This window comes from Cyanistes caeruleus, chromosome 3 (assembly GCF_971803275.1).
Source record: "Cyanistes caeruleus chromosome 3, bCyaCae1.hap1.1, whole genome shotgun sequence".
NCBI classification, from domain to species: Eukaryota; Metazoa; Chordata; class Aves; order Passeriformes; family Paridae; genus Cyanistes; species Cyanistes caeruleus.
In genome coordinates, this window is record NC_141703.1 from 68231930 (window position 1) to 68255701 (window position 23772).

Below are 23772 nucleotides of genomic sequence, written 5' to 3' on the forward strand. Positions count from 1 at the left end.
TATTTGCTGATTTTCTTTGCTTTGGGATAATGTGCTCTCTATTGCTTCACTGCCTTGGTACCTGATGGATGAAGTTCCTCAGGTTCCTGCTCTGACATTCCCCTTACCTTCATCTCTTGGTCTTCAATAGGAGCTTGTCATAATACAGTCCCTGGTTTTTACTCTTCTCTTCTTTGCCCAGCATTTAGTATTGCCATTAAAATTTCTCTCCTGCCTCCTTCTAGACCACAAAACAAGCTTTTAAAACAGGTGAACAGCATGGTTCACATCCCCCTCCTATGGTGGACTGATGTCCTTTTGGGTTTAACCTTGCCTTTTCTCAGATCTGGCAGCTGAAGAGTTGGTAACAACCATCACTTGCCATTTACAAGGGATGTGATGTTCTTTCCTGCTCATTAATCATCCTTGTAAATGTCACATATCTCTTGTTCTTTTTCAGGTACCTTTTTTGCCCTTTCTTCCTGTTGGGAGTATTTTTGTGAATGTTTACCTCATGATGCAGCTAGATGCAGGCACATGGATTCGATTTGCAATCTGGATGCTCCTAGGTGAGTTAGAGTGAAAAATGCTATGCTAGATTTTAACAATAAATTTCTTGTAGCATTCAAGGGAGGCATTCTGCACTCTGATCATCCATGGGCAACCCTGTGACTTGACTGAAGCTGTTTAGCCAGCGTGTAACAAGCTTTCTTTCAAATTCAAGGGTCTTGAAGCCTTTTAGTAGACAAAACAACAGCCCATGAACCATCTTATGGCTCTTGTTGCCAACAAGAAATCATAGAGCATTTCCTGCTGGCTGGCCTTGCGCTGCTGTCCAGGTGGTGGGGCTTGTGCTTCTGGAGCTGAAGAAGCTGAGCTGCATCCCAAGATGCTCCCAGCAGCCATGTAGATAAGGCTGAATTGTCTGAAATGCTCAAATCAGGATCCCCTTAGGGGCTGGGATAGACTGACTTTTAAAGACTGGTGCCTGTGTTAATGGCTCTTTTCCCTAAGGAAGATAGTGGCTGTCTGCTAACACTTGGGTAACTTGTGTCAGTGGCTGTGAGTTACAGTTTCTGTTTCTTTACAGAGCTAACAATGTCCTCTCCCTTGGCTTCCACAGGCTTTATCATCTACTTTACCTATGGAATATGGCACAGTGTGGAAGCCAGCTATGCAGCCTCAGCAGAAGTGGAAAGAAACACAGACACCGGCTCAGACAGCTGTAAATGACTGTTTGGCTTACGGGCGACTGAAAGAATGGCTGCAGTGAGAGAAACTTTGTGGTGGGGATCCCGAACCAGATGACACCTGTAATCAGTTATGCAGGAATAAGGAAGTGGAATGCAGGCCTCCCCAACAGTTACTGCAGCCTGCAGTTTGTTTAGCAGCACAGTTAAAAGGGACCACAAGATAAAAAGACACAACTCTGGCATATTCCCAGTAGCACTGGCAGCTCATCTGGGGCTCTTCCCTCTCTCCCTCTCCCGTTTTGGTTTTTTTTTTCCCTGGTGTGTAGAAAGAGAACTGCTTCTGTGTGCAAATGCTGCTAAGAAACCAGGCCTCACAAATGTCCTTCTTTCAGTAGTCCCAGGAATTACCTCCCCACAGATATTCTACTTGATTATACATGGAGCAGATTTTGCAGTGCTACTGTCAGGCATAGACCAGGATCCATCCTTCACCCTATATGAGCTGTACCCTCTGTATACAAACAGAAAAAAACAAAAGGTTCTCACTAAACACTATATTTCACCAGGCTAACAAAGCACCTGCAAGATTTGCCTTCTTTAAAGTATCAGGTCTTACCTTTTTTGTTTTATTTGACTGGGTTTTTTAGCTACGTGCTCACGTGCTTTAAAGCACTTCACTGCTGTGAAACATTGGCAAGGTTTGTGGTCGCTGGTTGTCAGGTGAGTGATTGCTTGCCAGCACACAGGTGACACCAGCAGGTGATTCTCCCAACTGTATGCTCCACAGAGGAATTTCCAACTTTAGTCAGGAAACCATGTGGTGCAAGTACTGCAAAGGCTTGAAAACAACAGGTGTCTCCAAAGAGCAGTTCTGCCTCTTTGCCTCAGAAATCACCAGTGGTGTAGCTGTAGTGGTGGGGGTGGCCAGCAGAACTGAGCTAGCTATGACAGAAAGTGGAGCCCTCTGTTCCTCCCCCCACATCCGTTTTGTGTGCTGGCTGCCTGGCATTAGCAACTTTGGTTTGGCATTGGTGGGTGGGGAACATTCCTGCCCTGGAAGCACAGGAGGATCCTCAGAGACACAAGGTTCTTACAGGAGCAATGCCTGGTGTCTGCCCCCTGCCCAGGGGAAGCTGTGGTGCTGTGTACAGGCTTCTCAGTCCTGGCAGAGCCTGCAGCCCAGAAAACACCATTAAGCTCTAGGGTCTGATTTGCTGAGGGGAGCTTTCCCTTTGGGGCTGGAGATCGCCTCCAGAGCCTGCCTGTAGTGAAAGGTGGGAAACTTGGAGTTGAAACCAGGGTCTATATTTGATTGGCAATGCCTTGGCTTGGGCTGTAAGGTGATTTTTTTGTTTTAATTCTCTCTAATAGCTTTCCCTAGCCAAATGAATCCATTACCCTAAAAAGGCTTATTAAAGCACTGTGAAGGTGAGCCATGCCCAAGTAATGCCACTGATCTAAATTAACACTTCAGCTTGTACTGAAAAACAAATCATAGAACTATGGAATGGTTTGGGTTGGAAACGCGCCTTTGAAGATCATTTGGTCCAGCTTATCTGACATCAACAGGGATATCTTTAACTAGATCAGGTTGCTCAAAACTCTGTCTAACCTGCTCTCAAATACTTCTGGGGTCAGAACATCCCAGATGGATGCTGCAGAAATCCCCTTTCCCGATGCGAGTGGATGCTTTCCTAGGTGTCCTTCATACTACTGCCTCTGAACACTGGACAATCTTTAATTTGTTTGTCAGCATGGCTCTTGCTGATGAAGCAACAGGCTTTTGTACCTGTCATTGAGTTGGAGAACTGAACAAACTGAACAGACCCCTGCATGACTTGCCCAGGGTCTCACCAGGCATTTGATGCAGCAGAAGGGGGAATCAGACTATCTCCTGGATTACGTGGTTGGATTTTGGACCATTTCTTATGTTTCCAAGAGACTTTATAGCTTTTCTGCCTACTGAAGGGTTTTTATCTTTTAATTCTAGTACACTGGGAGGCTCTTCTTGTCAGGATTGTAATTTGAGGAAGTGAAGGCAATGTGTTCTTTGCCTCTGATGTGCACTTCAGGGTGTGTTGAGTGCACCCTGCCCCACAGAATGAAGTTGGGGGCCTGCTCCAGTCGCTGCGTCTTGACCATCTACCACGCCTTTGCTCCTTGTGCATATACAAAGTCTTACTCAAGCAGGGAGAGATGAATATAGAAATTAAAAGCCATTAAGTTGAAGTCTATTTTGTTTAAACACAGGCAAGGTCAACACACTCCACAGCTTCCCAAAAGGCACTGTAAATGTGGTGGGAGGGCAACAAGATGAAAACTAAGACAGGATCAAAGTTTCGTATTGTACTAAAAATATAAGGATGTTTTTCCTACCTGGCTACCAGCTTCTATTCAATGAAAACATGAAGCTTGTGTCCTTGCCAAAGCCCATCTGTGCTGAGCAAGCCTGGTGAAAAGTCTTTCAGGAGGATGTTGTCAGGTACATTCCCAAGGTGGTATATGACCTGGTCCCTTTTTAATCCTTGTGGCAAAGCCTGAGAAGTTCTGTGGCTCTCAGCAGGAGGGCAAGGTGAAGGGGCAGGGGATGGGATGTTGAAACTGAGTGAACTGGAACATTGGGGAGTTCAGGTGTTTGCTGATGAGCCTGAATCACTGGCAGAAATGTTCCCATTACCATATGCTGCAGCATGGCACTTTAATGGAAACGTTGTAGACCACAATCACTGTTCTGGGAGCCCCAGTCATACAGGAAGCATCCTAGAAAATGAGTCCATGGAAACTCATAGCGTGTGAGCCTTTGTTACGTAACGCAGCTGACCAGCCCTGCTGCCAGGAAGCTTCTTTACCTTAATGGGGTAACCCTCTAATGCAGGGGGTTTTGCTTTGTTTCCCATTCATCCCAGTTTCTGTGCGCACAGAAAACACGGCAGGACCTGCTGATCTGTATGCGTCAGCCCACAGGTGCACTGGCGCACGGATTTATTATCAGGAATATATTACACTTATCTGTACATCATACTTGAAATAATACAAACTCTTCCTGTAACCATTAGCCACATAATAAACGGGACCACAGAACTCCTGCTGCATGGGAAACTGTACAGAGGCTCCTCAGAGTGTCCATGGGACACAACCACCATCAGTGCAGAGATTAAATACCTGATTTTGCACTTGATAGTTTTTCCTTTCTCCCCCCCTGCCACCACCACAAGCCTTTGCTGCTGTGCATCAACTGAGTCGACCCATCTGTGCCAGCAGTCACTGGAGGTGCAATCCCAGTAGGGCGAAATGGTACCTTCCCACAATAAAAAGGAATTTTCCATGCCCCCTACTTGCTGTTGGCTCTCCTGCCATCCCATGGCTGATACCTGCTCCCAGTGCTCATCTCTGGAACCCCTTGGGAGCAGCTGTAGACTGGTTTTATTGCTGCTACACTCTTCTGCATTGAGTAAAGATTAACAAAATCAAACTGCTTCCTTAAAGACAGAGTTATAAAACCCTTTATGCTTAGCGCTGGCTACATTCCCTCTACTGCCAAAGGCCATCCTATTTCTAAATGGGAAAGTCCCCACAGTGGCCATGGCGTTGGGGAAGTTTCCAGCCCTGCAAAAGCAAACACTTCCCCTTGCTTGTCTTTGAACAGGGATGGCCAAGGTGCATGGACTAGAGCTTCGGTCCCTACCATGCTGGGAATGCTAAGCTCACCTGGCATGGTTGGAGCTCCCTGGCAAGAGCAGGGCTTACCAGCTTGGCCATGCATCCAGGGATCTTCATTCCCTAGGAATGGCTGCCCCAGTAAGGGGCTGGTCCCTTCCTCCCACTGTCCGAGTGACCTGGGCCTTTCTTTTGCACCTACATCAGCATGCAGAGGCGAAGAAAGGACAGAAGAAAAGTATAAAAAGGGAATAACCTTTTTTCTGGAAAAAAGTCTGTTTCTGGGCATGCACCAGAAGGAGCCACTCTTCACACTCCCCACAAGGACGGGTTGCTGGGTCCCTCTGGTTAGGCAGAACTTCCTGCAGCTTTGCTAGTGATTGGCCAGGCCCCAGAGGGTGTGTCAAGGAAGAATCCAGTGAGAGGCAGGATTGGGAGGCAAAAAATCAGATGGGAAAGGGATTGGCAATGATACCAAATGATGAAGGAGCTGGGTTCAGTCCCAGTTTTCCCACTGTAAAAGCCCCACTCCCAATTCACTGCTGGAAGCATCTCTTGAATATGAGATTAAACCAACAAAGTGATAAGGAAAGCACCAGATATAAAGGGGAAAAATGAACAAATTACAACAGGTCCAGCCAGACTGTCCTGGGTCAATAATATGCTTTAGTGCATTTAGAGTAGCATCAAGGTAACAACTCCAGTTTACATCTCAACCATTTTTACAAAGGGTAAAAAAGGAGAATCCTAGAAACTACCAACAGGTCACTGACTAATCTGATGGTGTTCTGCAGTGGTGTGACTGTGTTGGTGAGTGAGGGATGAGCAACTGATGTCATCTACCTGGATTTTGCAAGGCCTTTGACAGCAGAGTCCTACACATAGTCCTACACAGCATCCTGAACTGGGGAGACATGGCTTTGATGGATAGAAGCTGGATATGGGATTGGCTGGATGGTTGCATCCAGAACAGCTCAGTGTCCAAATGGCGATCAGTAAGAAGTGGTGTCCTTCAGGGGTCAGTATTGGGACCGATACTGTGTAATACCTTAAATGACACAGACAATGGGGTCAGGTACATCCACAGCAAGTTTGTGGGTTGACACCAAAGTGAGTGGTTCAGTTGGCACACTGGAAGGAGGGGATGCCATCCAGGGGAATCTGGACAGGCTTGAGAGGTGGGGGCCATATGAACATCGTGAGGTTCAATGAGACCAAATGCAATGACCTGCACCTAGGCTGGGATAACCCTTGGTATGAATACAGGCTGGGGGATAAAGAGATTAAGAACAGCCCTGCTGAGAAGGACTTGGAAATACTGGTGGATGAGAGGCTGGACATGAACCAACAATAGGGTGCTCAAAGACCAGAAAGTCAATTGTATCCTGGGCTGCATCCAAAGCAGTGTGGCCAGCAGGGAGGGGAGGGGATTCTGCCCTTCTACTCCACTCTTGTGAGACCCAACCTGGAGTGCTACATCCAGCTCCGGGGATAGAGTGGCATGGACTTCTTGGAGTGGGTCTAGAGGAGGGCCACAAAGGTCTTAGAGGGCTGAAGCACCACTTCTATGGAGACAGGCTGAGACACTTGGAATTGTTCAGCCTGGAGAAGAGAAGGCTCAGGGGAGATCTTTTAGCAGCCTTCCAGAACTTCAAGGGGGCCTATAAGAAAAATGGAGAGAGACTTTATACCAGGGCCTGTAGTGGTAGGACAAGGGACAGCAGTTTTAAACTGAAAGAGGACAGGTTTAGATTGGACGTAAGGAAGAGAAATTTTACAATGAGGGTGGTAGGATACTGGAACAGATTGCCCAGAGAAGTTTGGATACACCATTCCTGGAAGTGTTCAAGGCCAGGTTGGCCTTGCTCTGAGCAACCTGGTCTAGTGGAAAGTGTCCCTGCCCATGGCACTGGGGACTGGACTAGATAAGTCTTAAAGTTCCCTTCTAACCCAAATCCACCCTATGAGTCTGTGATCTCACTGTATCAGAATTACTGGATTCTGATGTTCTATATTCTAATCAGAATTGGTGGAATGAAAGATGACAATGCTGTCTGTAGGTGTTGCAAATAGCTGTGCAGTTAGCAAGTATCAAAATGATTAAAGTTGTACTTGGCAAGAAGGGGCTTTGTGTGCATGTGCGTGCTATGTATCTATCTTTAAGGTTGTACTTGCTGGACACACTAAAATCTAGCAATGCATTCCAACAGTAGTAGCTGGTGTGGCATGATCTATTCTAACAAGATGCTCAATTTACTCAGTATCACAGTACCATGCAAAAGCTGCTACAAAAATAAATTTCTCTAAAAAGGAGAAAAAAAATCATCTTTCTTTTTAACACTGTGGAACAAGCCACAGGTGCTTTGATGGTGGTTGGAGCTGTATCTAAGCTGCAGTCTGTAAATCCTGAGTATTTCCCAGGAAAGCTGAAGCACAGCTCCCACTCAAGCAAGATGGAAGGGCTATGCAATGCCACCCCTGTGGGTACAAGACCTGCTGGTGCCACCACACACCCAGGTGAGAAAGCGACCCTCCCTGCAGCACTCCTGCACCTCAGGGATTTCTTCCAGGTGCTGTCGCCCTGCTAACATTGACCCCAGTGCACAGAGCAGGCCTGCATGCAGGCTCTTTGACCTAAGCTGGGTAAAAAAGCATCCCACATATCTCTTTTGTTTTTTAAAATTATGCTCAGGGATATTTTTATCTTGTTAGCAATGCCCATGAGGGCCCTGCAGACAGTGTCACCCCAACTACTTCTCGGCCTCACCATCCCCTCAGGTGGGAGGTCACCCCAAGCCTGGGTGAACATTTTTGCTTCTAGATGGGAAAGTTAAAGGTAGTTTAACCACTCATTTCCATGAATCTTCAAAGTGCTCTGTAACTCTGGGTAAGCTGTAGCAATGTGAAATAATGCAGATGTGTGGAAGGAAAGAAATATTGACCTCATCTGCACCTATGAAGTCAGCTATGCTCTATTTGGCATAGCTCATTTGAGGTGGAAGGAAACTAGAGCCCTAGCAAATACCCAGGATCTCATCTTACTATTGGAAAACTCTCATCCGGCAAAGGCCAAGGATAAACAACTTATTTCTCCTTGCTTCTGGGACTTGAAATAAAACAGAATGGACAGAAACCTACAGCCAGAGATTTTGATTGCATCCTAACCACAACAAGGCAAAACAAGGTAAGATCTGACTAGGATTGAAATAAAGACACAAAAGTTGAACCATGTTAACCAGTAACCTCTACCAAATTTGCTAAAACTCTCAGTTTTCTCATCTCTAGCCTATCTCCACTTACAATATCAATGCTAGGACTTAAAAAGCAGTGGATGGTATGCATATATTTTCTGATGTTCAATGCAAAGGTGATGGTTTCGAAGGCAGTACTGTCTTAGAATTTCAAATTCGCTGGTGTTCATGTTACATAGAGTACCACTTGGTGGTCACTTGGAAGGCGCTTCTACTTCGGTTTAACTTTCTTCTAGGTTGGGTATAAATATTCCTGGGAGGCTAAACAGAAATGCATTTTGTTTAGATACAAGTCTTAGGCACGAGTTAGAAAACTGCTGACTGTAATGAAAATATATCAGCACTTAGTAGTATCCAATAATATAAAAAATGTAATTCAGAACATCTGCAACTACATAGATATGTGTGTGCGTCTATATATAGGTATAAAGGTACAATACGTACATGTATATAAACACAGACACATATACAGAAATATTCACAACTTGAACTATATTTGTAACTAACCTGAAATACTGCAGCAAAAGTTCATTCTGATGAACCACTAATAGAGCATTTCCCAACTTTTGGCTCTAGCCATACTTAAAATGTTCACACATCAAACTAAACCTTTTGCTATCCTAACTTTCTGCTGTTCTAGTTCTTGGCTATCTTTTTTGCTACCCTAATCAACATGTCAGAACCAAGAGTTTCTCTATGGAGACTGTAAGAGTATCCTGCCTAGTGTAAAGCTATGCAGCTACTGGACATGCTTGCAGCCATGAACCCTGGGCGCCTGTTGATGGTAGTACTTCCTTGGATGGTAACAATTTGTAGGTTGGAAATGCATAAAAGGCAGGGAGCCGTTGGCACACGGCTGCCGATTCATCGCCTCAAGGTTCTGACTTTTGCTGGAGAGGAGTTCCCTGATGAGCAGCGATAAAAAGGAGTGGACGGTGCGGGTGGGAGTTTGACGGGGCTCACGGCATCTCCCTCCTGCAGCTTCCAGAGGAGCTCCTCGTTAGTCCTGCTGAGCTTCTTCTTCTCCTCCACTTCTTTCTCAACATATTCTTGAAGATTTGCGTTCTCCTCCGACAGTTGCCTGGAGAGAGAAGCAGGACAACATGTAAGGCAGTCCAGGGCAAAGATGGTGGCACTCATGCAGCCAGGGAAAAGCAGGACATTGAGCACCTCCTCCCCTGCCCCTAGGGCTGCAGCTGAGCTGCAGAAGCTGTGGCACAGCTGTCCTCAGATCTTTTCACTGCTGGGTAAGAAAGTCATCTCCACAAGTCACAGCTTCCCCCAGTGTCTGATTCTGCTTCCAGATGCATCTGTGTCTTTGCTCTACATCTCTTTGCATCTCAGTTGCCAAAACTTAGGTGGGATGAGCCCCAGCCTTTCTCTCTGGCCTTGTGGCACTTGTGGAGTGTCAGAGTAAGTGCAAAAAGGGGAAGCAGCAGTTGCTTCTATGGTTTTTCAACTCGTAACAGTATGCAAAGGAAAAGCAGTCTGGTCTTTCCATGCTCTGAATTTCAGCTGATACCCTGCTGCAGGACATAGCTCAGATTTGAGGCTTTCCCTCTAATCTCTAAAACATCATGAGGTTATGGGTCCTTCTCCAGCTCCTTCTTCCTTGGTCCCAAAATAGCCTCTATTCCTGACTGCAACACTAGAGAAACTTCACCAGTAATGACCAGGGAGGTGATTCTCCCCAGAATTACCAGTACCTTAGTGGCTTTTTTGGAGCTGGGGCATGGAAATCTCCTATGGGCACCACAGCCTTAGTGAGTCTGCACTCATCAGCCGGGTGACTGGTTTTGAAACAAATGGGGCAGGGCAAGTAGGCTGTGGGACCTGATCGAGATGTGTTTTGGGCATGTGCTGACAACACCTATGTCCCAAAGGATGCATGCAGGAGCACCAGGCTTCTGCAGCCCTACTATGCTTAGGCAAGAGTTGGCTCCTCATGGGACCAACCTGCGGCAGCTCTGGCAGGCACCTAACCTGATTTACTAGAAATTTAGGATTTTATAGAAATGAACAGGGAGGAACCTAACCTTCCCCTAGGTGTTTTCAGTGTTCAGCAGCAGCTGGGTGTAGATTTTGGATGCATACAAAAAATTCTGTACAACTACTTTTCTGGGTGTAGCCTGAAGGCTGTAGCATGTCATGTCATGGACTGCTGGTCCACTCACCAAAAGTCTATGAGTGGGTGGGGTTGGCATTTATGATTTCATTTAAAAGACATTTTTTAAGAATTTCTGCTTTTTTTTAGCTTCCTACAGAAATGTAGCTCAGGTAATCAAGAGTAATTCTCTTTCTTCTCCCAGTCCCCAAAAGTTCTGAACTGTGGAGCAGTGCCTAGCAGAGTTGCTTTGATCTCTTGGGTGTTGGAAATTATCATTCTTCAGACATCCCCAGTCCGAAGGACCAAAAAAATGCTGGTTGATTTGGAAGGAGGATCTGAAATGCCGGGAGATCAGATGATTTATTCAAGTGCTTGGGGAAGTCCCAGCAGGGGCTCTGTGGAGTTCCCGCATCCAAAACTGGGTCATGATCTACCTGAAAGGCTTTTGTCCTTCCCTTTGTACCTGCCCTTGTCCTTAATTGGAAATATCTCTGTGGTGCACCCCTAACAACCCAGTGCCTCTGGGACGCCCTCCTGACGGTGCTGCAGAGACTGGCTTTGCTCTGTCTCCTCTCCCTCCTCTCACTGCTGCTGGGCTGCCACAGCCTCTTGGACACCCAGACTGAAAGTTGGCAGAAACAGCTCTAATCCGGGGCAGCTCCCTGAGCTGGTTCACTCTGCGCTTCCCAGGCTGTGCCAGCACAACAGAAATCAGCAGTCGGGGTGGTGCCAGGAAAATGCATGCTTTAAGAACTCCAGCTTTAAAGCCCTGGCTGTCCCTGTAGCTGCCCCACAACTGTCTCCAAAGAGTCACTTGTTGAAAATTATTCTCCTTGAAGTTGACTTCCCAGCTGACCTCGAATTCAGAGTTTCTCCTAAAAGGTGTTTTGAAAGGCAGTACCTACACAGTTGCAGGCAGCAAGCAAAGTGCTGCAGCTGGATGCCAGCAGGGAGTGGAGGGAGGGTGCTGTTCGCCCAGCCAGAGACAGGGAGCTGCAATGCAGAGATGCCAAGCACTGAACCAGGCACCCTGGCTGCTGTCAGGCGTGGAGAGACACTGCCACTTCCAGGCCACAATTCACCCAGCCCAAAAGCAGGTGTCTCAAACTGGTCTGGTGAACCAGAGCTTAAAAATACCCAGTTTTCCTCCCCCAGCACAGAAATGCTGTGGACACCCACCTCAGACAGCGAGATGTGTACTACAGGTATTTTACAATCAGGTGAGAGAAAACATAATCCTCACCCTGACCTGAATGTTAGTACAAGCAATGCTGCCTTTTAAGAATATCTACATGCTGGAGACAATTTCAAAAGGCTGAGTCATTCAGAAATGAGGCATGAGAAAGACAAAAACTAAAATGAGAGATGAGACACTGACAGTTAATAAAATCGGCTAAAGATTAAATTTTTGGCCCGTAGAATCGTTTCTGGATGTGATGACAGCTAGGGAGCTGCAGTGCTGGGACAAGACCAGCTCTAGTTTGTCCCTCTGGCACCCCTTCTTCCTGGCTCCAACTGCGGTCTCCAGCATTACAGCATGAGATAAACTCTGGGACAGATGCTGTCCTACCCTGCTGCTTATATGTCACCTAAGGAGGAGCCTTGTCACCCTTGTAATATTGTGACAGGGTTGCAAAAATGCAGTGCTGAAGAACAAATCTGCCAAAGGTTACTCCTGCCTGCGTGACAATGGCATCGTTAGGATGTCTTTCCTAAGACTTCCCCGTTTCACATCCTCATTACCCACTGACTAATGGGTCTCAGGGCACTGATACTGAGATCAGAACCACTGGCAAGCTTGTTCTCAGCAGCATGTCAAAATCATGGAAATACACAGATGGATATACATGGCCTTCCTTATGTTAAAGGAAGTAAACCCCAATATAAAAATATTTTTTTAATAAAACAAGCAGAGCAGAACACAAATACATTTTCAGGAGGAAATAAGTTTTTTCCCTTCTGAAGTAAGTGTCAGCCTCTGACAATTAAGACCTGGGGCCTCCTTTCAAGCTCAGATTACAAATACCAGCACAAACCTTGTTATGACAGTATTTTGCTCAATCCTGGCTCTGAGTTCTTCGTTCTGCTGTTGCAGCATGGTGATCTTTTCTTCCAGTTTTAAATTCTTTTCAACCTGCAGCAAAAGAAGGATTGTTAAGTCTGAAAGGCACTCAGTACCTTATCCAAGATAATTTGTTGTTTATTAGTCTATGGAACATCTTCTAAAATTTGAGGATAGGTGGAGGTGGTTTTCTTGACTTCAGCTGAGACTTAGAGATCTGACTCAGAGCACCACATCATACTGGTGAAATACCTGGGGCCATCAGCAGAGCATTAAGCAGGGGCAGAGCTGAACCAGCCCTTCCTTATAACTGAGGAGTAGGGTCTTAGTTTTGTTCAGCACAAATAGATGTTTTCCTCAGTGGTGCCCCCACAACTTTTGTCCCCCAAGGAGCCAGCGTTACCAGATGTTAAAGAAAGTGCTGGTGACACTTGAGGAGCACCCAGCACAGAAAGTTGCCCGGCATTGTGGTATGAGAGATCAGTCTAGTGATGAAGGAGGAGTGCAAGATGGGATGATGTACATTTTCCAGATATTACAGCCTGACATCCAGCCTCTAGGATTATAATTCCTCGGTTATGGAAAGGAAAGAGTCACCCACCAGGGCAGATAATGCCCAGCAGCAGCCTTAGAGTGCTGCTGCATTCTCCTGAGGTAGACTGGCCTCTGGAGACTCTTCTCACTTCTGCTGGCAATGTCGGCTTAAATGACAGGCTCAAACCAGACATTCAACTTTAAGCTGTAATTAATTGAAATTAATCCTGTCCCAAGCACAGGTAGCTTTTATTCAGCACAGTTCAAGGGCAGAGTTTGAGGACATCAGTATTAGAACATCAGTAAGGTGTTTACAGGCCTGTTTCACCTCAGCCTCAGGTGCCCTGTTTTCCCCAAGCTTTGAATTTGACATACTTTATCACCTTAGTCCTTGGTTTTCCAGCAGTTTGAATTTTGCTGAATTCAATACTTTTGAAAGAAAACAAGATAGCAGGGTAACCTTATCTCTGTGTGAGCTTGGTTATTGAATTTCCCAACCTTTAATAAAGAACCAAAATATTGTGCACCGGGGATAGCAATAACTCACACTTAATGGTGGAGACATCAGTTTTAGGTTGTGTTTTCCGGTCTATTCAGGTAAATGTAAAGGATACTCCTGATTCTCAGATATTTTGGTCTGACCCAGTTTATTTTGTTAGAGCAGCACATAGATTCTGCCCTGTTTTGAAATGTTGAGAGAGGAATCACCATCATGGGCTCTCTCTCTCTTCTTCTTCAATACTTCTCACAAGTAATAGCTATGCCACCTTCATTTCCAGCCTCCCTTTCAGCTGCCAAGGAGCCAAGGCTGACCCTGTGTTTGAAATGCCCTCTTGCTCCCTTGTGACACCCCAGAGAATTTGGAGATGTCCTGTAGGTGTTCTGGCACTTACAAAGGCATATCTTGAAATGGAAAGCAGTTGTGCCTTTGGGCCACAGCAGACCCAGTGTTTTACTGTGATGAAGGGCAGGAACAGGACTGTGCACTTGTATGTGGTTAATGAGCAAAAGCAGCTAAATGACCAGGAATTATATAGGCTGTTGTTTGGGATTTTCTTTTTCCCAGTATTTCCAAATGCTGGCTTAGCTCCAAGAGTAGCACATTGGAAGGAGCAGAGATAATAAGCCTCAGTTGCAAAGAGGCTGTTTTCTCTACATCCACTTACTAAAGCATCTGTTCAGCAAAATAATCATCAGAGTTCTCAAATTTCCCTGTAAATGGGAACAAATCTTGCTGAATGCTGTGCTGAACCAGCTGCCACAGCTCCCAGCTGAGGTATTGCCTCATCCTGTCTCCACACTGTATTTTACTGTCACTGCAGGTTATGCTGTACAAAATTAATCCCCTTTCCCATGGAAAATGTAATTGATGGTGAACTGGGGAGTTCTGCATTAGGGAATCCCACAAGTAAAGGATGAGAAAACAGCACAGCCTGCAGAAAAGCATTACTGGAGGGCTGGAGAGACCTTTTCTAGAGTAAACCTTGCTAGGGACTTCTTGCTGAGTATAGCTAATCCACACATGACTCACTAAATGCCTGAAGGAGCAGCAGCAGGACACACCATGGCCTAATCTTCCTTCACGTGCCCTCTCCAGCCCTAAAGGCTACCTGACTCCTGTAGGGGCATATGGTGCAGGCTGATGTACCCTGGACTACCACAAATTTCCCTTTCCTCCATTCTGCCTCCATCACTCACCTTGCTGTCTAACCTAACATTATGAGCAGGTGCTGTATGAAGGAGCAATCCAGATCGAAGGATGTGAACTTCTTTGACTCTGTCTTTCCCCAGCCTCGTGTGTACTTGCCTCTTTTAAGTTCATCTGCCTTTATTGCCTCTCTGATGTCTCCTCTGTAGGAAAAATGACAACTCACCTGTTTTTCTAGCTCCATAATCATCTTCTCCTGTTGGTGAATCTGGAGGTTCTTCATTTCCAGAACATGCTTTAAGCTCTTCAAATCTTTTTCTAAGTGTAGATAGGGAGCTTGCACAATCTAGGAAATACATCAGGGATTTGGATATGTCAGCCACACATACATCTTCAGCCACAAGACAGAGACTCCTTAATGTAACCCTGTGGTTTAGGAGAATCAGTGGTATGAAACTACATGGACCTGATCCTCTGGAGCCCATTTGACCCCTGATATTGTCTCCTTGACACCCCTTTGGCTAAGATTTGTGACTCTTCCTCAGAGCTCAATATTTGGGGTCTCGGCTGGGAGAGATGCTCTCCATTGAATTGGGTAATGTGTAATACTAAGAGATGTATCTTGATGCCTGTATAGTTAGAATGGTCATCTACCTTCAGCTGTTCCTCAGTGTTTTTCTTCAGAGCCTCTTCAAACCGGTCTGCTTTGGCCTTAAGAGATTGATTCTGGAAGGTGAGGGTGTCTATCTGGTCCTGGGGAGGAAACACACCAATTAACACATCAACTATGTTGTCAGCCCACTTACATTCATACTGGTCAGTCTGCACTGCCAAACTACCAGGGAAGTTAAATAAGGCTTAGGCACCCCTGTAAGGTGATATTTTTTTGTGTAAGGCCACTTGAACATAGAACGGGGTATTTGACGAGCCCCAGGGAATTACAAAATCCCTGTAACACCTGTGGCTGATGCTAAATCACCCCATCACCTTGTGCTGGATGAGAACAGACATGTCCTTCCTTGGAAGAACTTTTTTACATCATTTATATCACATTTACATTACATGTATTTGTGTGGTCCTTAAAGTCCAAATGAGGCCAGAGATAGCTGTTTCCTCCCCCTTTCTAAGCTTCTAGCATGGTAACAAGCAGTGATGAGTTAGTGGTGTGGGATTTAGATGATCATCATTTCATCTCAGAGATGAGAAAAACCATGGGAAAAAAAAAAAACCATGTTATTTTAAGCAATCGTATTTCTGTTACCATCAAAGGCATTTCTGTCTATACAACACCTGTAAAATTCACAGTTGCTGTGAAAATGGTATTTTTATCTTTCACAGTTGCGATTTCTTGTCTGGAACGTTACATCAGTCCTTATTGCAAAACTGCTGACATGCCTCGAGCTGTTGCAGCAGTGCAACAAGATGTGCTAGTCAGGGCATTTAAAAATTGTAATTCATCTCTGCCTGTGAAATCAAGCAGGGCTTGCATTATTTGCTGTGGCATCTTTACTTGTTCATACATTTCCAAACGTAGTTTGTGTCACAGGGGCGCAGTTCTGCCCTCCACGCCTTGTGGTTTCTTCATCTAGGGAGCGAGAACAGCATGGAGTTTTTAGAAGGATTAGATGACTTTGACCTTGGTGTTAAGCAGTGGGATGTGGGAACTGCGATGTGCAGGGCTGACCCTGGCCACCCACAGCCTGTCTGCACAGGGCTCCCCCTTCTGAGCCCTGGGGGTGCCAGCTGGGGGATACCACGCAGAGCAGGTGATGCTCACAGCCACTGCAGGTGCCAGAGTCCTCCCCATCAAGCAGGGAAGAACAGCAGGGTCAAAGACATTTATTTCTTTATCCAGATGCTTTTAAGTCCCTTTAAGTTTTCTCTCTCTTGTGAACCAGCCAAGGAGGAGGAAAAATCCTGAGGGTTTGGTGCTCTATCCCAGTTTGGACAGGCAGAGCACAAGAGGTAGCAGAGCGGGTAAGAGGCAGCAGCCTGGTGTGCTGACAGCGGGCAGTGTGTCCAGGGCTGCCCCCAGCACCATTACAGGGTGGGACATAAAGAAACTGCTAACCTGGAGTGACAGACGCAGCTTTTCAAAACTCTCTTCTAGTTGTGCCTTTTCCAGTTTGTGAGCAGTATTCAGTTCTGGAGAAGTGACACAGACATGACATTACTGAGTGAAGTCCAGCAAACCAGAGCACACATATTGTGAACCAAGAGCAATTTGGGATTCAGATTTAGGACATGGATGTGGAACAGGAAACTGGTAGCAATATGCTCTGTGACCTTAGGTAAATTATTCTGAAAATCAGAATTTCCTGATCTTCCACTGTTTGCAGATAACTCTGTTTCTATGTGACCAGATTCTGATTTTCCAGAACTGCTCAGAATTTTCAGTTCCAGACACTCTGGTCTGAAGAGAGTTAGTCTGACAATGGGACATTTGACAGTCCAGAGTGACTATCCCTAGATCAAAGGATTTAAAATTGGATACATGTAAAAGCTTGGGTTGCAATTTCTTTGGGGGGATAGAAAGGAGGGCCACCACCTGAGATGCAAAAATGCAAACAACAGTGCTTCTCCCCAGGCTGTGGTAGATGAGCTAAGAGGTTTATTCCAGTAGTGAGACAGGGAAGACAAAAAGCTTGATTAAAGGTTTTTCTGCTAGAATAACACCCTGGGCATACAAATAACCAAAATCACAATAAACAAAGTGAAATAAAGTTTAATCTCTAAAGCAGTGGCATAAAATCATCACTCAGTGCAGTAGTAGCAGCTTTTTAGTATGCGGGCTGTGTATTTTTTGTGTTTTCTCCCCCAAGGCCATGGGTTCTGCCCCCTAACCCCTGCTCAGCAGCCACGGGCACAGCAGCGAGGGCTCCATCGCCCCAGCGCCGGGCTCGCTCGCCCGCAGCGGCTGCAGCGCCTGTTCCAGGCACAGGAGGGCAGCTCAGACCCGCACCAGCAGCAGGGAGAACAAACTTTGCCCGCCAGACCCTTGATGAACCGCAACCGAATTTTATCATCAGAAAGTACTGAAAAAAAAAAACAAACCCGGAGATATGAGAATGTTCCCAAGCAAGAATCGGTTTTTTACTTATTTATTTTCAAAATCGCGTATGTTAATTTACAAATGCTGTGCTAGATACCTTCTCTGCCCACAAGGGAGGGGAATAGACTGTTCTCAGTTCACATTATGCTCTGGACCGTGTCTCTAATTGAGACAATGAAGACCTAAGCAATATGGCTTGGTCTGGGAAACGTGGGAAAATCTACTAGAGATATTTAAAATTTAGAAAAAAATAGGGAGATTGTACAGATTACTGTTTAATATCAGCTAAAACATGCACAAAGGCATATGTTTAGACACTGAACTGGCAGAGAGGGAAGAACTCTGTCTGCAGCATCAATCCTGTGGCCAAACAGTAACAACAAAATAAAGGTAGCAGTGCTGAGATGCAGATTTTTGCCAGTGAGAGGCTTTGGTCTGCTCAGCATGGACAGACATTTACTACTGGAAATAACGAGTCTTGTTTTTAGAAGCACTGTGAGTATTTAAGCACCTAAATTCAGAGATATCCCGAGATATATCTATCCTCCTGAGCATCTGAGGATTAGGCTCTTGAAAAAGCATGTGTGAGAAGTGATGTGGAATTTGGATTCTATTTTCAGCAACACAATAGAGAAAGCCTTATCTTTGACCCAGAGACTCCCCCTTCAGATAATCTCAGGTCAAAGTTAGATGCTGTAGACTGAAGACATCTCTCCCTCCGCCCTAGCATGAACCTGGTGGTCCACCCCACGTGAAAGCACTAGACCAACACAAATTTTCTGTGGAATCTGCTCTGGAGGAAGAAGTACAGCGTCACTACAGCATTAATTCCTGCTCTGGAACAGCTGTGTAGCTGTTGGGTTGTCTTTGGCTTACCTTGAATCTTGCAGTCATTCTCATCCTGCAGTACTGTAATGGCCACTATGTGGTTGTTTTCCAGCTGTGACATTGCAGCTTCATGTACAGCTGTGAGATCTTCCACCTGTTCCAACAACATGGACACATGGTTAGACAGGCTGTGGCACACTGACAAGCCACTGCTGGAGAGCTCCAGTGAGTGAGAAACAGCAAAGGGATCTACTGAATGTGACACTCCCAGCACCTGAGCCAGTTATGTCACGTGGATACCTTGAGTGATAGCGTGTGGTCACTGCTGATGGTGCTTTTGTTCTTTTAATTTAATGGTGATGAAGAGGTACATAAGAAAGCAAAAGGCCAAAAAGCCCTTAGGTGGAGATGTGCTCATTAAATGTTCAGAAGTCTCGACAGTCCATTAATCTAAGTTATAATAATGACCACACAGCCCATGGCCATCATGGGAGCGAGCAGTGCAGCTGGAAGAGGGTTGTGGGCACCCTACGGGTTTGGGAGTCCTTCAGTACATTGCTTGTTACTAGACTTGGCTAAAGGCAAAGTGAGATCCCTAATGATGGCCTTTTTATATGAATCATTCAAGGAACTGCAATAAGAAATCCTGATCACGATTAAGAGCACTTTCTGAATGCAATGCATCAGTTTGCTTTTCTGGGGTTTGTAACCACAGTTATTTTATTCTCTACATTTAACACCATATTATCTATGATATCTGGCAAGGCAGAGGATCAAACTATTTCACATTTACAGTGAAACAGCTGTTCTGTTCCTGGCTAAGTGACTTGACACTAAACAGCTTTATTTGCTCACAGTTATGTAAATAATGGTAGAAATTTACTGGAGCTGAGTTTGCCTTGACTGGAATAAATGTTATTTCATTGCTTTTTGTTGTCAAACATATGTATTAAGTAACCCACCAAAAGCCAAATTTCCAACCATATTGGAGAAAACGTGCTCTTAGAATGAAAGTCAGGCATTTAACATGGAATTTAAAATTATCCAAACTCATTTTCATAATAATGTGGGCCATAACTCAGCAGTGAAGAACTGTTTGCAAAATAATAGGTACTCAGCCTTCTGATGTATTGCATGACAGAGCTGAGAAAGGTGGGGGAAGAAGACTCAAAGGGCTACTAATGGGGTAAGGACCTGGTTTTTCCCAGAGCACAGTGTCCTTGTATATGATGTCTGTAAGCTGAAGCCTCATGAGCATGGCCGTGTTCTTTTCCTCACCCTTGCTGAAGCCTCGAGTTGTACTCTAATTGCTTCTCAACTGAACAGCACCCCATGGGGATGATTATCCGCAATGCCAACACCCCCAGAAAGGTGAAGGGGTCTCCTCTCACTGCCACCATCCTTGGCAAGTTATTTATCTGTAAAGCCAATTAAATCCCAAATTATCTATAGGGATTTTTCTGCCTTCTGTGTGTTTCATATCCACAACACAAATGACTCTCTTTAATCTTTCAGTGTGACATCCTGTCTGCAGTTTTTCATGGCAGATAGTCAACTTGGCACTGGGAAGCAGCTCTCTTGGATGCTAATAACTTACTCTGCAGGCTTGATCACCTCACTTAACACAAGTCATGTTTATTTCTGGCTGCGGAAAGTACCTCAGGTGGGATTTTTAAGGCTTAATAAAGTAAAATCAAGAGGAGCACCAGTGGGAGGAGTTCAGTAAGCTGCTGGACAAAACAGCTTGAGCTGAGCACCTCAAGTGAGAAACACTGGCAAGACAGATCACAGCCTTTACTTTGCAATTCTCCTTTAGCTGCAAGGAGATGTGAGAATGCACTGGCACACAAGATCATTTTGTGAGGAGTTTGGCTCTCATGCTCTGCTACCTCCTCAGAGACAGCTGAACCTCTAAAAGCTGACACAGAAACTGTGTCTCCAAACAAATAACTGCTGGTAGTGAACTAAGTGGTGACTGGAGCAATGCAGCATGGAAGGTTAAGCTATGACTGGAAACCACGAAAGTGGGATGGGTATCTTCCAAATTAGATTTACGGATAGAGAAATAGATGCAGATCCAGGTCAGAAGGATTCTGCTATTGTTATTGCCTTCAAGAATGCAAATTCAAGTCCCCCTCATGCAGATGGGTATCTCAAGGACAAGGCTTTTCTCATGTACAGTGTAAGAGCTCCATTTCCTCAGCCCAGAAACATTGTTGGTGAGCACCTTTCCAGCATGGCCTGTCAGCCTCCACTGATCCAAGGGCGCCCAACACAGCATGGGTAGACAGCAGAGTAGGAATTCAAAAGGAAAACCTGCTAAAACTCATCATGCTAACTAACTATGAATTGAAAATGTGGGCTAAAACTCTGAGATACTAGAGTCACAGCTGCACTTTCAAAGCAATGGAGAGGAATGCTTGTGTTATTTTCAGTAACCAGTGAACACAGAGCTTTGGAGCAAAACAAGAACTATTTGCCCCACAGAGGGAAAGATGTGTTTCCATTGCTACTCTGTGATGATGAATAGGGTCACAATGGATGAAAACATGAGAAAAATAAGCATACTTCTAGTGAAGTTCTACAATGACCTGTATCATCCTTTATTGCACTGATCAGCTTGAGAGGAGAAGAACCAGCATCTGTTCTTGTGGTCCTGAGAGCTTGCAGAAGCACTTCAAAGAGTAGCAGAGCTGAACTATTAGCTATTTCAGCAAAAAATTAACAAATTCTTTCACAAATGCTGATGTCGGGTGATCCAGGAGAGGTGAGCCTTTGCAGCTAGAGCCAACATCTTCTACCAGGCAGACTGACACACGGACTCAGTGCAAGGAAAAAAAATTGTCAAGGCTTTTGGGAACACGACCCCTCTTTCATATCAGAAAGAAAAGCAGAAATTTTGAAGGGCATTGCAAGAAAACCATAACTCATTGCATAAACTGAAATGAGAACAAGAAGACATGGCTCAGCGTAGGATCTAACCATTTACAGAGAAATATTTTGAAAAATCTGATTTAGAACATGAAAATCTTTTTGATAGCACCTTCTAATACATCTTTAGGAATCAGTTCATTAACAAAAACGGGTATTTTGTCCGGGACAAAACAGCCCAGTTGCATTGAGTTACAGTGTTTGTTCTGACAAAACCAGACAAAAAGAGCTGCTTGTGAGGATACTCCTAAAGCAAAGCAAGGAGAAGCACTTGGGATGCACAATCCAAGAGATCAGACTGAGTGGTGGGGCAGCAATCAGGCGACCAGGAGTGTTTTGCGTGCTTGTTTAGGCTGCATGTGTTCCATGGGTGCAATCACTTCACTGCCCTTTAACTAGCAAATAGCAATGGACTGGCCCTGCTGGCCTTACCTGTGTGGAACAGGTTCTTATAACCCTTGGTTTTAGTCATAAATTGACTATATAGGTGCGTTGAGGAGAAAGTATGTGTGGGCAGCAGAGCTAATCTTAGTGTTTTTATTGTAAAACATCAGCAAGCATGTGAAGGCAAGACATGGCAATGTAACAGACTAGTGTGTAGAAAAAAACCAGTAGAACTAATAGGGAGAAAGAGCAGCAAAGTTATTCAGGATTACATTTTCCCACTCATTACCAGTATCTTCACGTTGGAGTGTTCAATACATTTCATTACCTGAACCCAATCAGTACTAGCATGAACTACTCCTCAAAGGCAACAGGTGGAGGCTGACCTGATCCTGGTGCTGCAACTTGGCTTGTTCCAGCTGCAGCCTGTGCTGCTCCTGCAGGCTCTCCTTCTTGGCCTTGTATTCCTCCTGCAGCCGCTGCTCCAATGCCTGCATCTCCTCCTGCTGCTGCCTGCGGAGCTGCTTCCCCTCCTCCTCGAAGCGCCTCTCCAGCTCCTCCTTCTCGCTCAGCAGCTTCTTCCATCTCGCTGTGTTGAGGTCTGTGGACACAAGACCACCCAGTCCTCACACTGCCCAGCACAGAGCAGTGGCATTGGACCTGTTTGTAGAGCAATGAGCTTGGTGCTTCTCTCCCACTCATACAAGGGATATGACTGACCACTTGACCAGAAGGATTTGTATCCCATACATCCTGTTTTTGAGTTGTTCAAAGCTGCTCATCCCATGAACCTGTCTCCAGCTCCAGCAAGGAGCTGAATGGATCATTCTAATCCATTAATGAACACTTGCTTAAAATATTTTTGTATTCAAACCACTATTTTGTGTGCTTCAGGCATCAGAGAGTACAATGAAAGGCTGATACTGAGAGCCACCAGAAAGTGTGAATTTTTTACTCTAGTGAACTAACCCAGTGACTGTCTCAAAATTCACACCACTGTTTTCCTAGTCAAGCAAAATCAGTCCATTTCCCCATTTGATTCCTCATCTTTATTGTCCCCCAGGTCCCAGGAAAGCAATGTCACAAACACTGTGTCCTCAGCCCTTTTCTTTGCTAAAGAACAGTTGCAAAAAATCCAGATATTGAAGACTTGATGCAAGCTAGAGAAGATCCACAAGAATACATTTACAGAGCAAGTTTGCTCACTTGTAAAGGTCTAACAGGTAAGAAGTGGTTAAAATCATCATGACCATAACATTCTGAATACTAGAGAAGGAGAAATGAGTTTCTAATGGCACTGCTAGATCTTCTTGCTGGTTTAGGAAGATGATCAGGTTTTTGAACAATCTGACTGCATACTTATTCTTCCCTTGTCTTTCAAAATGCATGTGCCATGCATAGACCTGTGTGGCACTGTAAGTCAGAGGATTGGGAGCAGCCGTCTCCCTGCTGAATGCTTCAAACCCATACTTATCCTGTGACAACATATTTGTTCAATATCTGTATCTTCCTGCCTCTTCCTACTAGGGTGTCAGACTGTGCTTATTTTTCCCAGGATAGCAACAATTTGTCCAAGTTACCAGTGCTATCCCCACAGTTTATGTTAGGTGCACCAATGTCAAGGTAGTTTGGACACCCAAGCTAACCATTCCCTTCCCACATAGCTATTTTTCACCCCACTCAGAGCTCTGCTTCCACACTTACTGGACATCAATATCCAGACTTGCTCAGTATGTCCAGACAGATAAACACCACTGGGCACCTGTTCTGATCCTGATACTTTCTGAGGCACTGTGAGGGACTCTGTTCCTGTCAAGCTCTCTGCTCCTTACGGAAAGAGAGTGAACCAGTGAGTTTAGCACCTCAGTGGCTCCACATAGAAAGCTTTCCCACTTGTCTTAAATCCAGAATGGAATGGTACATTAGCTGTAATGTCTTGTCTCCTGGAAGTCTGGATTATAGCTCTAAACCTCTCTCTTGCTTTTTGATTTTTTATTATCTTTGGCATGTCAAGTGGTCCCAGAGCAGGTGGGGGTATGCTTGCAGCTCTGCCTTCAGTAGAATTCAAACTTACTCAAGCTTTAAATAGGAGATGTAATGAGCCCCATCTCTCTCCAGGCTCTCTAATGAGATTACCCAGCACACA

General features: G+C 45.2%; 2 protein-coding genes across 11 annotated transcripts in view; one reads left to right on the forward strand and one right to left on the reverse strand.

The window, feature by feature from the left end:
• Window positions 1–3391, forward strand: part of SLC7A1 (solute carrier family 7 member 1) — a 41903-nt gene extending 38512 nt beyond the window's left edge. For all 8 annotated transcript variants that reach the window (XM_086881673.1, XM_086881674.1, XM_086881670.1 and 5 more), the window contains 2 exons: window positions 440–548; window positions 1103–3391. In XM_086881673.1, coding sequence (XP_086737799.1) covers window positions 440–548; window positions 1103–1208 — 215 coding nt within the window. In that variant the 3' untranslated portion in view covers window positions 1209–3391. The remainder of the gene's footprint in view (window positions 1–439; window positions 549–1102) is intronic.
• Window positions 3392–4112: 721 nt separating this feature from the next.
• MTUS2 (microtubule associated scaffold protein 2) overlaps window positions 4113–23772 on the reverse strand; it is a 308364-nt gene continuing 288704 nt past the window's right edge. For all 3 annotated transcript variants that reach the window (XM_086881668.1, XM_086881667.1, XM_086881666.1), the window contains 7 exons: window positions 22013–22227; window positions 18360–18465; window positions 16503–16576; window positions 15086–15184; window positions 14658–14777; window positions 12224–12321; window positions 4113–9161 (listed from right to left, as the gene is read on the reverse strand). In XM_086881668.1, the coding sequence (XP_086737794.1) occupies window positions 8945–9161; window positions 12224–12321; window positions 14658–14777; window positions 15086–15184; window positions 16503–16576; window positions 18360–18465; window positions 22013–22227 (929 nt within the window). In that variant the 3' untranslated portion in view covers window positions 4113–8944. The remainder of the gene's footprint in view (window positions 9162–12223; window positions 12322–14657; window positions 14778–15085; window positions 15185–16502; window positions 16577–18359; window positions 18466–22012; window positions 22228–23772) is intronic.